A 14,784-nucleotide genomic window follows, 5' to 3' on the forward strand; every position below is an offset into this window, starting at 1 on the left:
CTTCCAAAACCTGCTTTTATTTACATTTCAAGTCAAATCACATGCAAACTCTCGGTTGTTTTTTGGTTTTTTTTTTTTTTTCTTTCCTGGTTTTTCCTTAAGAAGAGTGTGATTAGCAAAAAAGACGCATTATTAGAATTTTCAAATAGCAATTAAATATACAAAAATAGAGCTTACAAAAAACCCAAACAAACAGAGGGAAAAAAAACCAAAACAAAACCAAAACCAGCGAATGTTTTAAAAAATATTCTGCTGCAGAATTTGTAGTGTACAAACACGTCTATGAGGCTCCACGCTCCATAAACAGTCCCGGGTTATTTGGGAGGGGGGACGGCACCAGGAGCCCCCCCAGCCCTGCCCCTGGGAAAGCCGCTGCCGTGTAATACTGACACCCCCCTCCCCCAAACCCCGGGAATGCGACTGGTGAGGATGGCAGGGGACACCCAAAACTTGTGGTCAGAGAGGCGAGAGGGTGGCCCAGCTCCCCGCCAGGCGCTGATGGGGAGTTTGGGGTGTTTTGGCAAGGGAAACCGCTGCCCAGAGACCCCCGGGGCCGGGCTGGAAGCAATGAGATGATCCCAAAGGCCGGGATTTTTTGCCTGCCCCCCACGCCAGGGCTCTCACTGCAGCTGAGGCCAGGATGGTGCCCGTTCCAGGGACTGCAGGCCCCTGAGGTAGCCGAGGAGGAGGGGCAGCCACCCCCGGGAGGGTGAGGGGGGAATCCAAACCCGGGAGACCCACACAGCCACCACCCGCTGCTCCCGGGGGTGACACCGGGTGCCGAGGGGACACCCAACCGCAGCACGACTCCAGGGGCGAGACCCCATTTCCTGGTGGGAATCGCAAAGGCAAAGGAACCGAAGGCGAAGAGAAGGGGGCAGGAAGCGGCCGCGATGCCGCGGGGTCCGCCCCGCGTTCGGGGGAGCAGGAGGTGCCGGAGCTCGGGGGCCGCCGCGGTGCTCCCGGAGGTCGCTGGGTGCCACCGCGCCGCTTCCCGGCGGCCGCGGCGCTGGAGAAGGGAGGTGCTGGAAGAAGGATGTCGTGCCGAGGACGCCGACTCCCCTCCTGGCCCTGGCGGAGGATCCGAGCCCAGGCTTCATCCCGGCAGGATTTGGGGCTGCTCAGCTGCGGCCGAAGTGCTTTGGTTGTGTCCGAGCGCCGCGGGCGGGCGCGGGCCGGGCCCGGCCCGGGAGGGACTATACGATGTTCTGCGAGCCGGGCAGCGGCCCCTGCGGCGGGCCCGGGTCCGGCTTCCCGTGCAGCTGCGCCAGCTGCAGCACCGGCATGTTACACAGGGGACACACCTTCCGCACCTCCAGCCACTTGATGAGGCACCTGCGCACACGGGGGACACGGGGCGTCAGTGCGGACACAGCGGACAGCGCTGGGGAGCTGCAAGAATCCCCCCCAAACCTCCTGATCCCGCCCTGGAGCTTTGCTGCTGAACAGTTTTTAATTCATCATTTGAGTACCTTTATGTTTTATTGGGATTTTTTTTTTTTTTGGGGAGGTCTCTGTGTGTGTATATACAGGGATTTTGTGTTATGTTTTATATAAAATTTATATTTGTATTTATATTTATAAAATAGGGATATAAAATGTATACGCCAAAAAAATAAACAAGCTATATACATAAAAGGTGTCTGTGAAATTATAAATACAGAATCTATAAATAATATGCCAATAATACACAATCACATATATGTGTATAAATAATATATAAATTTATATAATGCATATAAATGTATATAAATAAAAATAAAAATTATGTCAATAATTCTGATATCATACTATTATGTATCCTGTATATTATATATAATTATATATATTATATACTATATATTATATATACTTATATAGTATATACAGTCTATATAGTATATATAGTGTATATATGAATGTTGTATAAATACATTATATAATATATTGAATATAAATATATAGAAATAGATAAAATGTATATATAAATAAGCAGAAAATACAAAAATATCTGTAATAGATAGTAGGATATTATGTAGCTTTAGCATATAGTATATTATATAGTATTATTATATAACACATTGCTATTATTTTATACAGCAACATAAATGTTAGTGGTTTTGCTTTATATAAACCACAGCTATATAAAATATATATATTTACATTTTTCCTGGAATTATAGAGTTGGAAGGGTTCCATGAGGCTCACCAAGGCCAGCTCCTGACTCTGCATGGGGCACCCTACAAGTGAAACCCCAGCTCCCCAAGCTGTGAATCATTGCTGCTGCTTCACATCCTCCAATTCATCCAACAGGGGCTTTTCCTGCCATTCCTGCCCTGGAATGGGGGTGGGAAGAGCCCCCAGCCCCACTGCCCAGCCCACACTTACTTCCTGTGGAAGGCATGTTTGCAGGGACAGATCCCCAGCTCGTCCTTGGGCTTGAACTCCTCCAGGCACACGGCACAGATCTGCAAGGTGTGGGATGCACAGGGCAGTGTCAGTGGTCAGGACACAACATTTACATGTAAAAACTACACAGATGGCCAAAATCATGGAATCACGGCATGGTTTGGGTGGGGAGGGACCTTAAAGATCATCCAGCTCCATCCCTTTCATCGGTAGGGACACCTTCCACTAACCCAGGGTGCTCCAAGCCCCATCCAACCTGGCCTTGGACACTTCCAGGGATCCAGGGGCAGCCCCAGCTTCTCTGGGCACCCTGTGCCAGGGCCTCCCCAGCCTCACAGGGGTGAAATCCCCCCTAAAGCCTTCCCAAATTTCACTGGCTGAGCTTTGGAATCACAGTTCTGAGGCTCGGGTCTCCCTTTCCTGGTGGAAGGGACCATGGAGCCTCCACAGAACAGCCCCAAAGCTGGATGTGTTTGAGGTTTTAGGGTGCAGGGGGATGGATCCAGGCTGCTGCTTGGTCCCTGGGACTGAGCTGCATCCGCAGGGACACCTCTGGGAAGAGGAAAAGGCAATGGACTTTTGCCATCCCTATCCCAGGGCTGGGAAAGCTGGTGGCTGTTTTCCCAGCAGGCAAAAGACTCAGCCAAAACCTCCTTCACCCTCGCAGCCAATTCCTCCTGACTCATTTTGGATATCCCAGGGGATTCGGGATATTTCTGGGTGGTTTTCCCAGCCTCCTCGGCCTGGGATCTCTGTCAGTGCACCAGGGCCAGGTGCAGCTGTTGGGGTCATCTCCTGAGGAACACACACATCCCGAGCTCCCCTGGGGCCTGGGAGAGGTGGAATGATGGAAAAAGGGGAAAACCAGACCCAGAGACAGGGAGGGAAGAGCTGGGCGGGCGCTTTCCCTCCGCAGGGCTCCGGGCAGCCGCCCCATCATGTTGGAAAATTCCCACCCTGTCCTCTGCTTTCCAGAAACACTGGCTGTAAATGCCAAAATACAAATGCCCCAAATGGGATATTTTTGAGCCAAACCCTGCCAGGCTTTCCCAAATCCCAGGGAAGAGCTTGAACTGCTCTGTCCCCTTCCCCATAGAGCCCTCGTCCTCCCCGAAATCTGGGAGAGCTGCAGGCAGCTGGGAACAGAGCTGGAGGAGGAGGAGGGCTGAGCGTTATCTCAGCCATTCCCAGCTCTGGCACATTCCCAAATCCCTCCTACAACTCATTTCTCACCCCACTGAAGTGCTTTGAAGCCTGTGTGCTAACAAAAACCCCACTGCAGGTCGATTTAATGGGAGTGGATCAGCAACAGGGGCCTGCAGCAGGGACTGCCTGGAACCCTGGGGCCCTTGGGATTTACCCTGTGGCTGTGGGGAGCGGAGGGCGAGGCTCAAACGTGGGATGGGCTCTGCTCAGGGGATTAAAATAAAATAAATAGTGGCTTATAAACAACTGGAGCTGGTCGTGAGCAGATGAGCAGCCTCGTGCCCGGATGTGGGTGGGCATTTTTGTTGTCTCTTGGGGAATAAATAAATCCAGGCTGTGCCTGACGTGGGATTCGAGCAGATTCCTGCTGAAATTCAGCAGGAAAAATGGGCTGTGAGTAGGAATGCTCAGCCCCCAAAAGCCTGGAAAGCCATGGAGAAAAACGGAGGTGTTTCAGCCCTCAGGGGGTGGGGATGGAGGAGTGGATCTGCCTCTTCCAGGAGTGTTTATCCTGGATTTCAGTGTTCCCTGCCCACAGCTGTGGTGGACATTGTCACGCCCCGATCGTGGCGGGGCCAGAGGGGACGTCCCCACCCAGGGACACTGTTTATACAAGGCCCAGCCTGCCTTGGCCTCCCCTTATCCACAGCTTCTTATAAGCGTGATAAGAACGCAATAAATAACAATAACGATGCAGGAAAACCCAAGGGGAGCCAGGAGGAGGGAAAAGGGTTTAATCCAGATTTTTGTAGAGGAGCTTTCCCCATTTCCAAAGCACAGCTGCCTGCATGCTCTGCTCCCAGTGGAGTTAAATTTGAGGATTTTCCCCCTCCCCAGGGTGAGGAAGAGGAGGCTGAGGGAACCTTTGTCACCCCAGGACGTGCTCACCTCATGGAGGTTCAGCTCCTTCACCTTCTCCTTGAGTATGACCTGCAAGGCAAAGCACTGGGGTCAGGACAGAGCCTCTGCCATCAGCATTCCTGGGAAAAAGCTCCACAAAGGGATCCCATTGAGTGTCCCAGTAGAACTGGAAATCCCCCAGTAAACCCAGCATAGCCAGGGAGCACAAGGGGCCCTCACCCCTGCACAGGGACAGGAGGACAGGAGTGCTGGGACAGATAAAACCACAAGGACCAAATCCAGGAGGTTTCCTCCCAGATTTAACCCTCCTGGGCTACCACACTCTTTTTCACCACTTCATTTTCCCTCCATCCAAGCTGAACACCTGGAGAGGGCTATAAATCCAGGATAACTGTGTGTTATCAGCCCAACTCCACCCACCTTCCTGCTTGGATCAAGAGATCAGAGGCAGAAAATCCCACAAATCCTGGAGAAAACAGGACGGGGAAGCAGCAGCCTGACACCCACCTCTGGGCCATGTTTAACTGGTGAGTGCGGGTGGGTGCAGGGAAGAGCTGGGCTTGCCATGGAGCTGTTCCCTGGAAAAGCCCTGTGGCTGCAGGGATTTGGAGCAGCTGGGTCCAACCCTGGGAGCAGATCCAGACCCCACAGAACATGGACTGGTGGCTGGGGAAGTGATGGCACCACTGCTCTGCAGTGGGTGAGGGCTGGAGAGGTTGGGGTGCTCCAGAGGTGATGTGTTCCCAGTGTTCAGGACTTCAATGGAAAATCCAGAGACCTGGGGATGAACAGGTGAGGGATGGTCCTGGGGGGCCCAGCTGGCAGGGGACAATTAAATCAGCAGGGACAGATTGGCCTGGGTGTTAGAACTTCCCTTGGAGGGCCAGAAACCTCCCAAGGAGAGGACCAGCACAAGGACAACTGATGGATTTGGCACTAGGGAGAAGGGAAAGAGAAGCTGGAGGATCATCTCACCTGTTTGTAGGCGTAAAGCTCTTTGTGTGCCTGATGCCTGAGCCTGCAGTGAAACCAGGGAGAAACGTGAGGTCAGGCAAAAAGTCGGGATTATTGTAATACCTCAAACATTCCACTTTTCCAGATTTAACATGTTATATTTTAAATTTTTTATTTCAGAAATGAGAATGGTCACAGGAAACGACACGTTTAGGCAACATCCAGCTTTCCCTGCTGCTGGAAAACCAACATCTCCATCCCAAAGCACACTTCTCCCTTATCCCTCTTTTGGTCTCCCTGATTTTCCGAGCAGACATCACCCACATGGTTAAGACCAGAAAAAGCGTGTGAGGAAATCACAATCTGCCATAAATCCCCTCAGTTTCCAGCCACTTCTGCTGGCAATAATTCCAAGACTGGAAGTGGCACCGTTTTCCAAGAGACAGGGATTCAGACCTGAGAAAAGCCCTGCTCCTACTCCAGCAGGGACAGGGAAGGAGATTCCCTGCCCAGAGGTTTCCCAACAAAGCCCCCATCACACTGCTCGGGTGACACTGGGTTCCTCAAACTCGGCTTTATCCTCAATTCTAAGATCCATCAAACAACATCCACTCCTGCAGCAAACTGAGGGACGGAGAGGAATGGGATGAAACTGTTCCAAGAACACCTGCTGCAGTGGGAAGTCCAGCAGGAATTTTAGGCCACAAGCAAAGTGCTGGTTCCATCCCCACCCCCTCCAGTCTCCCCTCTCCAGAGTCAGAGCCAGCAGAGCACTCCACAGGCATCCACTGGCTGGAGAAGCCCATTATGTTCCTAAAATAAATACATTTAAAATTAAAATAACTAATATTGCCTCTCATAACCAGACATGGCATTTAATAAAGTGCCTGGAAAACTCAGGAGGGAAGTCCCCAGAGCTGAAGAGTTGGCCAAGGACTTTCAATACGGAGTCAATGTGTGGCTGCAGGGCTTGGAGAGCCGTAGGAATATTTTCCCCAGCCAGCCCTGAGTGTGATTTCAGATGGGAAACCCCCTTGCCTGGAATATCTCTTCTCCAAAAATATTCTGGGGGCTGTCTGAAATCCCTGGCTGTTTCAGCCTGAACTCGTGGGGGTTTTCCAATCCTGCCACACTGCAGTGGGGAAGTTATAAAAATGGGATGGAAAAATATTTCCTTATGTCTGACACCCTCCCCCAAAATGTCATGGGCTTTATAAGTTGAGGGATGGGTAAAAATACACCTTAATGCTGCAGGGAGAGATGCAGGAAGTCGGCCCCTGAGTCCCAGATTTCACAGAGAGCCATCCCTCCTGCTCCAAGAATGCTGCCTGGCAGGAACCGGCCCGTGAACCATGGAAAACACTGCGACAGGCAGGGACGAGAGGAAGAGGAGGAATAGAGGGAGGAGGAGACTGGGGTCTCATCCCTCTGGCAGGGACCCTGAGCAGAAACATGAGCAGAAGATGCAGGAACAATAGAGAAAACAGGATGAAACCGGCCCAATCCGCAGGGATCCGGTGGCTGGGAAGGCGGTTATGAAACACAGATGGGGAGAAGCGAGGCGTGCGGCTGGAGACCACAGACAAGGGAAAACTCGCCCGGAATGGGAGGCAGCATCCGTCTGTGTGGAGCACTGAGTGGCCACCAAGGGTTTGGCCCCCCTGAGCCAAAGCCACTGGAGCACCTTGGAGCAGTGGTGGGGAAGGAGCAGCCACCTGGCCCTGGATCTGCACAGCTCTGTGCTGTAAGCGTGGATCTACAATGCCCTGGGCTGGTGCTGAGCCAGACAGGGAGATTTTCCCAAAAAACTCCTCCCTGGAGGTTCTGGGGAGCAGCACGAGCACAGCTGAAGTGTGCAAGCTCAGCCTGCTCCTCCTTGCCTCCCTCTCTCTGAGCCAGGATCCTGGGCCAGATGGATCCTGGTGGGGCCTGGTACAGCTGTCAGGAGGAGACCCCGGATCCTGGCAAGCGCTATTCCCAGTTGGAGCCGGCTCCATCCATCTCGTGTCAAGTGCTGCGACTCCCGAGGAATTCCTGGCAGATGTCTGACCGAGATAAGGGACCACACAGTGCCTGGCTGCTGATCCTGTGTGCTGTCACTCTCCCTGAAGGAACAACCGCCTCTCCTGGGCTTTGGGATCGCTTCCCGCAGGAGTGGGAGCACCCTGCTTCTCTGGGTGACTGACTCACCTACAGCAAGTGAACAACTACAGGAAGAAAATGCAGAGGAAAATTCTTTTGCAGGTTTACCTCCAAGATCTGCTTATTTCATGCTTTATGGTAGAAAGAGTAGAAAGGTCCCAGGCACTGACTTTTTATCCCATCATTGTGTGGCTGTCCCCAGCTCAGCTGGGCTCCTTGGGCTCTTCACAGAATCGTTTGGGTTGGAAAAACTCTCCAAGATCATCCAGTCCAACCATTCCCCCAGCACTGCCCAGGCCACCACTGACCCACATCCCCAAGTGCCACATCCACACGGCTTTTAAATCCCTCCAGGGATGGGGACTCCAACACTGCCCTGGGCAGCTGGGCCAGGGCTGGACAGCCCTTTGGGTGAAGAAATTTTCCCTCATATCCAATCTAAACCTCCCCTGGCCCAGCCTGAGGCCGTTCCCTCTCCTCCTGTCCCTGTTCCCTGCGAGCAGAGCCCGACCCCCCCCAGCTGCCCCCTCCTGTCAGGGACTTGTGCAGAGCCACAAGGTCCCCCCTGAGCCTCCTTTGCTCCAGCCTGAGCCCCTTTCCCAGCTCCCTCAGCAGCTCCAGCCCCTTCCCAGCTCTGTTCCCTTCTCTGGACAGAAAACCCAACCACTATGTTGGATCCTGGCAGGTCTGAATGCAGAAGGTAACAGCCTTATAAAAAAAAGAGGCTTTTTAGGGGCTTTGTACCCTCAGCCTCCCAGAGACTTTGAGCTGCTCCAGGCTGATCAGGGATGAGCCCTGGATGATCCACAGCAAAGCAGGGAGAGAGGATGCTGCAGCCTTCACCCAGAACGAGGATGGCATTGCTCAGCTCAGCATCCTTCTGGACTGGGATTTATGGGACCGAAGGCAACACGAGTTTATCACTTTCATTAATTCACCAGAGATCAGACACAACGAGCTCCCTGCAAAATCTCATTTCCTTGTTCTTTCTTTTTTATCTGTAATTTTGCCAAGCAGAGGCAGCAGCCATGAGGGACCTGTGCTCTGATCTGAGTAGTCTGCAGCAGCAGAAGAGCTCAAGGTTCACCTGAACAGTGCACAGGCAATGATGATTTTTGTTGTAAAATTCCTACTGGACTCTGTTTTGAGCCAATCCAATTAAAACTGTCGCTTTTCTTCCACTTGGAGTGGGGCAGCACAGCCTGTATTGACACAGCTGCAAAGCACAGCCCGTGCTCTCTCCTTCCCCAGCACATCTTTTATTTCATGCCATCAGCTCTGCGATTTGGAGTGAATACACCTGATATTGGCTCTTCCACGCTCCGGATGCCTCCCCAGCTGGGGATGTGGGGAGAGCTGCAGGGGATGCTCTGATCCAGAGCAGGAGATGAGAACCAGGGCCTGAAGGTGGTGTCATGAGCCTTGCTTGGTGTTTGCCAAGTATTTGCAGATGTGGAGTTATGGGAAAGGAGGGAGAGGATGGGCTGTGTTGATGCTGCACCTATGGGAAAGCCAGGAGCTGCTGTTACCTGCAAAGAACCCCCATGGATGGGAGCAGAGCCCTGGAGCTCTGGAGGGAACCATCCTGTCCTTCTGTTGGTCTCTCTGCGCTTGCAGGTGGGTTGTCCTCATCCTGTTGTCCACCTACAACGCTTCCCAAACCCCCCCAAAGCTCAGGCTTTTATATCCCAGATGAGCTGAGATGACACAGCAGCTTCCGTGGAGGCGGATGCTCCCGGGACACTGGCACAGCTCAAACCCTTGGCACGGCAAAACCCTCCCCAACGGGGGCTGCAGGATCCTGTTTTGGTTCTGTTCTGCCAATAAAAGAGTTCAGGGAGGAGGTCTGAAGAGCCATTTGTAGAGTCTCTCTAGGGTTTTGGGCTATAAAGGGATCACTGGATGACCTAATCCAACTCCCCATCTATCATGGGTTGCTAAATAGCACCTCGGGAACAGGAGCCAAAACATCTCATCCAGAAAGGTCCTCGGTCTTGATTTAAAGACGTGAAGAGACAGAGGACTTGCCACTTCCTTGCTGGCTTCTCTCACCGGTTACTCACCCTCTCTCTCTTACAACACGCCTCCAGCTTCTAAATTTAAAGATTTTCTGGCTTGACCTTCCAGACATTACTCCTTGTTATTCCTTCTTTGGGGCATTAACACACCCAGAGAGTGCCCAGGAAAATACTCTCAAAGTCCAAACACCTCTTCAGTTTTCTAACTGAGCCATATAGACTTGAGCTCCACAGGAGCAAAACAAGTCCTTGAGCCTTCTGAACACCGCTGGTCTATTTTTTTTGCATCCCCTCCCACTGGCGTCCCAGACTGGGCTGGACTGATGTGTTGCACTTTCAAACACCCTTTTCTTGTGCATAATTGTGGGGAAAAAAAATTAAGATATGATGCCCAAGCAGCCCAAATCACCCCTGGGTAAGCCTGTGTTTGGGCTCATCTGCATGTTTTTATGAGGTTTTGCTTCACACAGAACTGAAAATGGGTGGCAATTGTCAAGTATGTAGAAGGTTGACATGGAAATCTCGCTTCCCTGGTCTAAAAGAGCAGGATAAAATATTTTTAACACCCTCTGGATAGATACCCTGGTGGGACTGGCTGCTGTGGTGCAAGTTGAGACTGGGTGCCTGTTTTACAGGAACACACGGAACGGATGAGATGGATACACAGACTGCAGGGAGCTGGGGCCAGCTGGAAAGACAGAGGGGAAGGAAGGGGGATGGAAAAGCTGGAGAAGAGAGCTCTGGGAATGCAGAATTTTGGCTGCCACTGCTGGCAGAGTGATGACCTCTGCTCCCAGGCACAGGCTGAAGAACAGCCAGCCCCCCATCTCAGGTTATCAGCACAACTCATCTCCACCACAACCTCCATTCCCAGGCACTGCATTTTTTCCCCACTTGCCTCGTTTTGCCTCCATCAGGAGGAGTTTCTCCTCTCAATTAGCAGCCCAAGAATCTCCCCAATGGCCCATTAAATAATTAAAAGAAGCCCCAAACTGGAACAACCTTTAACCCTCCCATCCCGCTCCCCATTGCTCAGATTAACACATCAACTCTGCATCATTAATCCCCAAACTGTGCTGTTGAAGGAGCAATTTGTGTTCAATAACCAACGGAGCAGGTATTAAACATTCCTTAGGCACACGGGACATGAGTTACTCATTACAGAGGGAAACATGTTGAAACATTCAGCAGAAAGCAGGGACCATAAAACATCCCTTTCCAGGCTTTTTGAGTAGCTGACCACAATTCCATGCCTGTTTCAGCAATATGAGTATCTCCTGGTTTTAGGTGGATAACGTGACTGCTTTGTGGGACAGCAAGTTGGCACAAGACATGTCACAAAAAGATAAGGTGCTGCCACCCTCTTTTTGGGATGGAGGGATTGGTGATAGGCTTGGAAGCAGGGAAGCTCTTGGGGAACATTCCCTTCCAACACTGCCTTACCTGATCAAGTAGCAACAGAAGAGCAAACTGAGGATGAAGACGAAGATGGCTGTGCCAAAAACCACGATGTATATGTTGAGAGGAAGGTTCTGGAACCCGATGTTCGGCATCCTGAAACTGTAATGCTGGAAGTCCGAGCTCATGGGTAGGCTGTGGAGACAGGGAGGAAACACATGGATGTGACATTCCTTAGGGATGCACTTTGCAGACAGTGGTCCCTCCAAAGGGAGGTGGAGGGGGCTGGAGATGACTTCTCACTCATTCCCCGCTCCTTGCCCAAAACCAAGTTCCCATCTTGGTAACCCTGAAAACAAAGCAGGGCTGGATCAGCTGGGGCTGGGATTTTCCTTCTCCCACCGTGAGCTTCTCCTCCAGCTCTTTTCCTTTCACACATCATCCTTCAGGTTAAACGCTGGATGAGATGGACGGTGGGAATTGCATCCAAGCAGCCCCAGCAGCAGCCAGTGTCCCTCAAACCCCACAGTAACTGGGTAAAAATACTGAAAGCAGCCAGGGAGCCTTGGAGCAAGGCAGGTTTGCCTTCCCTTCCCCTCTACTGGTTTCTAAGACCAACTCTTCATCCCATAGAAACCCCCCTCCAAAACCATCGAGCAAGCACAGGGCTTGGCTGGGTCCACATTATCCCAGTGCACCCCAAGAAAAGGAAAAGGACAAGGACATTCACTGCAGTGCCACTGAAAGAAATTATGGGGAGACTACGGACTCTGTAAAGGAGGCTTTGTTTGCTTTTCCCATCTGAGACAGAGGTTTGGTGGTTTAAGAGCACTTCTGCAGGTTTCAGCTTTCCTCCTCAGCACAGCCCAGGCTGCTTCCCCCCAGGAAAGCCCCAAGGCACCGGCGAGTGCTGGCTGAGAGGGAGAGGCAGCACTTTTGGCTGTCACCTCCCATGTCTGGGACGCGTGACCAAAACCTCCCTCCCCTCAGAGAGCCCCAATTAAAGCCCGAGCAGCTGCCTGGGATAATGACTTCAGCCAATCACCTCCCCCAGGACTTTAATTGCACTTATTTATTATCTCTTATCTTCCTATCATTCTCTGAACCGTTCACCCTCAGATGATCACAACCGTTGCTGGCCAGGCATAAAGTTCCCCTGCCCCCAGCTTAGAAAAGGAAGTTAAAAATACACCTTGTTTTCCCTTCTGCCCACAGGAGAGCAGCGTGTGATGAAGTTTTACAAGCAAGGAAAGTACCTGCAGTCTGAGCCCTGTTTCCCAAATAAAACCACCGAGGGATAACAAAACCCTCCCCTGGAGCGGGGAGTTTTCCACAGCGCAGTAATTGCACAGCTCCTCATTTTGCACGGGGTGGGAAGACGGGAAGGAAACCGCGGGATCTGAACCCACACGTGCCAGGGAGTGACGCTCCAAAATCCAAGTGTCCTCCGAGTGTCCCTCCGAGCAGCATCCTCACTCCCCAATCTCCTTTTCTCCTTGAGGCCCTTTTTTTGCCGAGCCCTGTGGGCTCTCCTCTGACTTCCCACGGGGAGCAGACTCACCTCTCATCCCGGCTGCCTCACCGGGACTATCCCCTCGCTGAAAGTAACATCCCTGCAGCATCAAACACCCGCCCGGGAGCCTCCTTGCTCCGGCTGCTTTCAGTTTCCTCAGCTCGCTGGAAGTTTCGAGGCAATTTCTGGTAGAGCCTGGATTTGATTAAAGCCTCCAGAGACCAGCACGCATGTTCAGAACTCTCCCAGCCAACGTGGAAACGCTACGAGAGCTCGGGGAGCCGGCACATCCCCCTGCCAGCGCTGGTGGGGATGGGATTTTATAGCCCAGCAGCCACCCGGCAGCTCACGCTCCTCCACCGACGCTTGTTCCGCTCAGCTGAGCTGGTTTGCTTTGCAAATACATTTTAAAAAGCCCAATCCGGCCCCCAAACCTTTGTTCCCAGCTCCGGCGGAGTTAATGCGCAGCTCGGCGTTGCAGGGCTGGGTTTGCGTTTCAGTCCCGCACCGATTGCTGGGTCAAAGGGATTTGGGACGGTTCAGCGGCTCCCCTCGGTCACGCTCGTGGCACGAGGATGTTTCGGCTGGAGGATAAGGCTGCCCCACCTTGCCCTTGGGCTTGTGCTGATAATCACTGCCTTTGGCCAAGGATGGCTACCTCCAGCTCCTCAACTGCCCGAGAGAAACGTCCTCTGTCTGGGAAAGCTCCAGCTGACTTTTTGCAAGGAAGGAGAGACAAGTCTTGGAGGAGAGGCAACAAAACCAACCAGCACTGGACTCTTACTTTTCTTTTCTTTACAACTCTTTTAACTTGTGATGCTCTTCTCAGCAATCCCCCCAGGAGATTCCGTGGCATAGATGGCAGGTAAGGAACATCCAGGCTGCATTTGGGGCAGCAAATCCCATCAAGCCAGAAGAATTCCTCATGGTCGTATGCACCTGAGCTGTGCCGCTCTTGCACCAGTCCCCACATCCATGAGCACAGCTAGAAACCATCAGAGCCCTCAGCAAATAAACAGTCAGCAGAAACAGAGCTCAGACCAACCTCCAGCATCCTACTCTCCTCTTCCAGTGGAACCATTTCCCTAATATTTTGCCCCAAAGGGGCTTCACGAATGCAGCCATGACCTACCTGCCAGCCATATCATGGGGGCTCAACCTCCTGGGGACAACCTTTTTGTCCCCTGCGGTGAAAATCCAGGGAGTCCTGCACCAGATTCATCCAAGCCCCGTGTGAAATAACCTCCTCCACATCAGAGCTGCCCTGGTCCTCCCTCCCTCCTGCTGCAACAGCTGAGAAACGTTACAGCAAAAAACACAGAGGTTAAAGGGGAAAAATCAGTTAGTCTGCCCAGGATCCAGGAAACTGTTAACTTTAAAAGACTCCAGTGAAATCTGATGATTTCAAGCAGCCAAGCTTTAGGGTTGGTTTTTTTTAAGGGGAGTAGGGGGGAGGAACTGTATTTTAATCTGCTTCAGATTTGCAAGGGAGCAGCCAAAAGAAATAAAAAAGGAGCCATAAAGAAGGATGAAAAGTTTCTGGTGCAGAACAAAAGCCTCCCTGTTGCTCTCTCCATGGTCAAGGCATCTCAGAGCAGGGAGATGACGCTTGTGGGGCATCCATGGCCCCCAGCAGGTCCCTGAAGCCCTTGAGAGGGGGGACACAGGCTACACGTAGAAAAAGGGGCACTGTCACAGGTTGCCCAGAGAAACTGTGGCTGTCCCATCCCTGGAAGTGTCCAAGGCCAGCTTGAATGGGGCTAGGAGCAACCTGGGATAGTGAAAGGTGTCCTTGTCAATGGTAGGGGGTTGGAACTGGATGGTCTTTAAGGTCCCTTCCAACCCAAACCATTCATGATTCTGTAATTCTGTGATTCTGTGAAAAGTAACAAGGAACAATGGTGTCCTGGGATGCAGCAAGGCACAAATGCAGAACAACCTGAGCTCCACATCTCCTTCCTTACACCCTCCAATGACTCAGCCACGTGGGGCCAAGCACATCCACGTTTCTCCAAGGAGGACAAAACCCAGCTTTAATTAAAAGCCAAGTGCTGGTTAATGGCCCATCAAGCAGCCAGGAAGGGAGTGTTACAGGTCAGCTCCGGTGTCTCAGCGCTTTGATTACACGTTGGGCTTCGAAAGGCAAACCTTGCGCAGCCACGTCGCCAAATTAATCCCCATTAGAGCCACAGCCAGCACTTAATTCGTGGGGCCAGCCTCGTACCCAGAGCGTTCACAGGGATTAATAAAGGATGCAATTATCTTCTCAAAGGTAGAGAAACTGAGGCAGGGAGGAGGAGGGGA

The 14,784-nt window shown here is 52.0% G+C and overlaps 1 protein-coding gene across 5 annotated transcripts in view; it reads right to left on the minus strand.

Annotated features, from left to right (window-relative positions):
• The window catches only part of RNF24 (ring finger protein 24), a 28,974-nt gene continuing 14,190 nt past the window's right edge, over positions 1-14,784 (minus strand). For 3 of the 5 annotated variants that reach the window (XM_032109445.1, XM_032109446.1, XM_032109443.1), the window contains 5 exons: positions 11,013-11,162; positions 5,431-5,473; positions 4,483-4,524; positions 2,368-2,447; positions 1-1,335 (listed from right to left, as the gene is read on the minus strand). In XM_032109445.1, the coding sequence (XP_031965336.1) occupies positions 1,197-1,335; positions 2,368-2,447; positions 4,483-4,524; positions 5,431-5,473; positions 11,013-11,155 (447 nt within the window). In that variant the 5' untranslated portion in view covers positions 11,156-11,162 and the 3' untranslated portion in view covers positions 1-1,196. Of the gene's footprint in view, positions 1,336-2,367; positions 2,448-4,482; positions 4,525-5,430; positions 5,474-11,012; positions 11,163-12,528; positions 13,552-13,612; positions 13,845-14,784 lie in introns of those variants that run through there. The other 2 variants (XM_032109442.1, XM_032109444.1) reach the window with 2 other exon arrangements.

Source organism: Corvus moneduloides, chromosome 5, assembly GCF_009650955.1.
Source record: "Corvus moneduloides isolate bCorMon1 chromosome 5, bCorMon1.pri, whole genome shotgun sequence".
NCBI classification, from domain to species: Eukaryota; Metazoa; Chordata; class Aves; order Passeriformes; family Corvidae; genus Corvus; species Corvus moneduloides.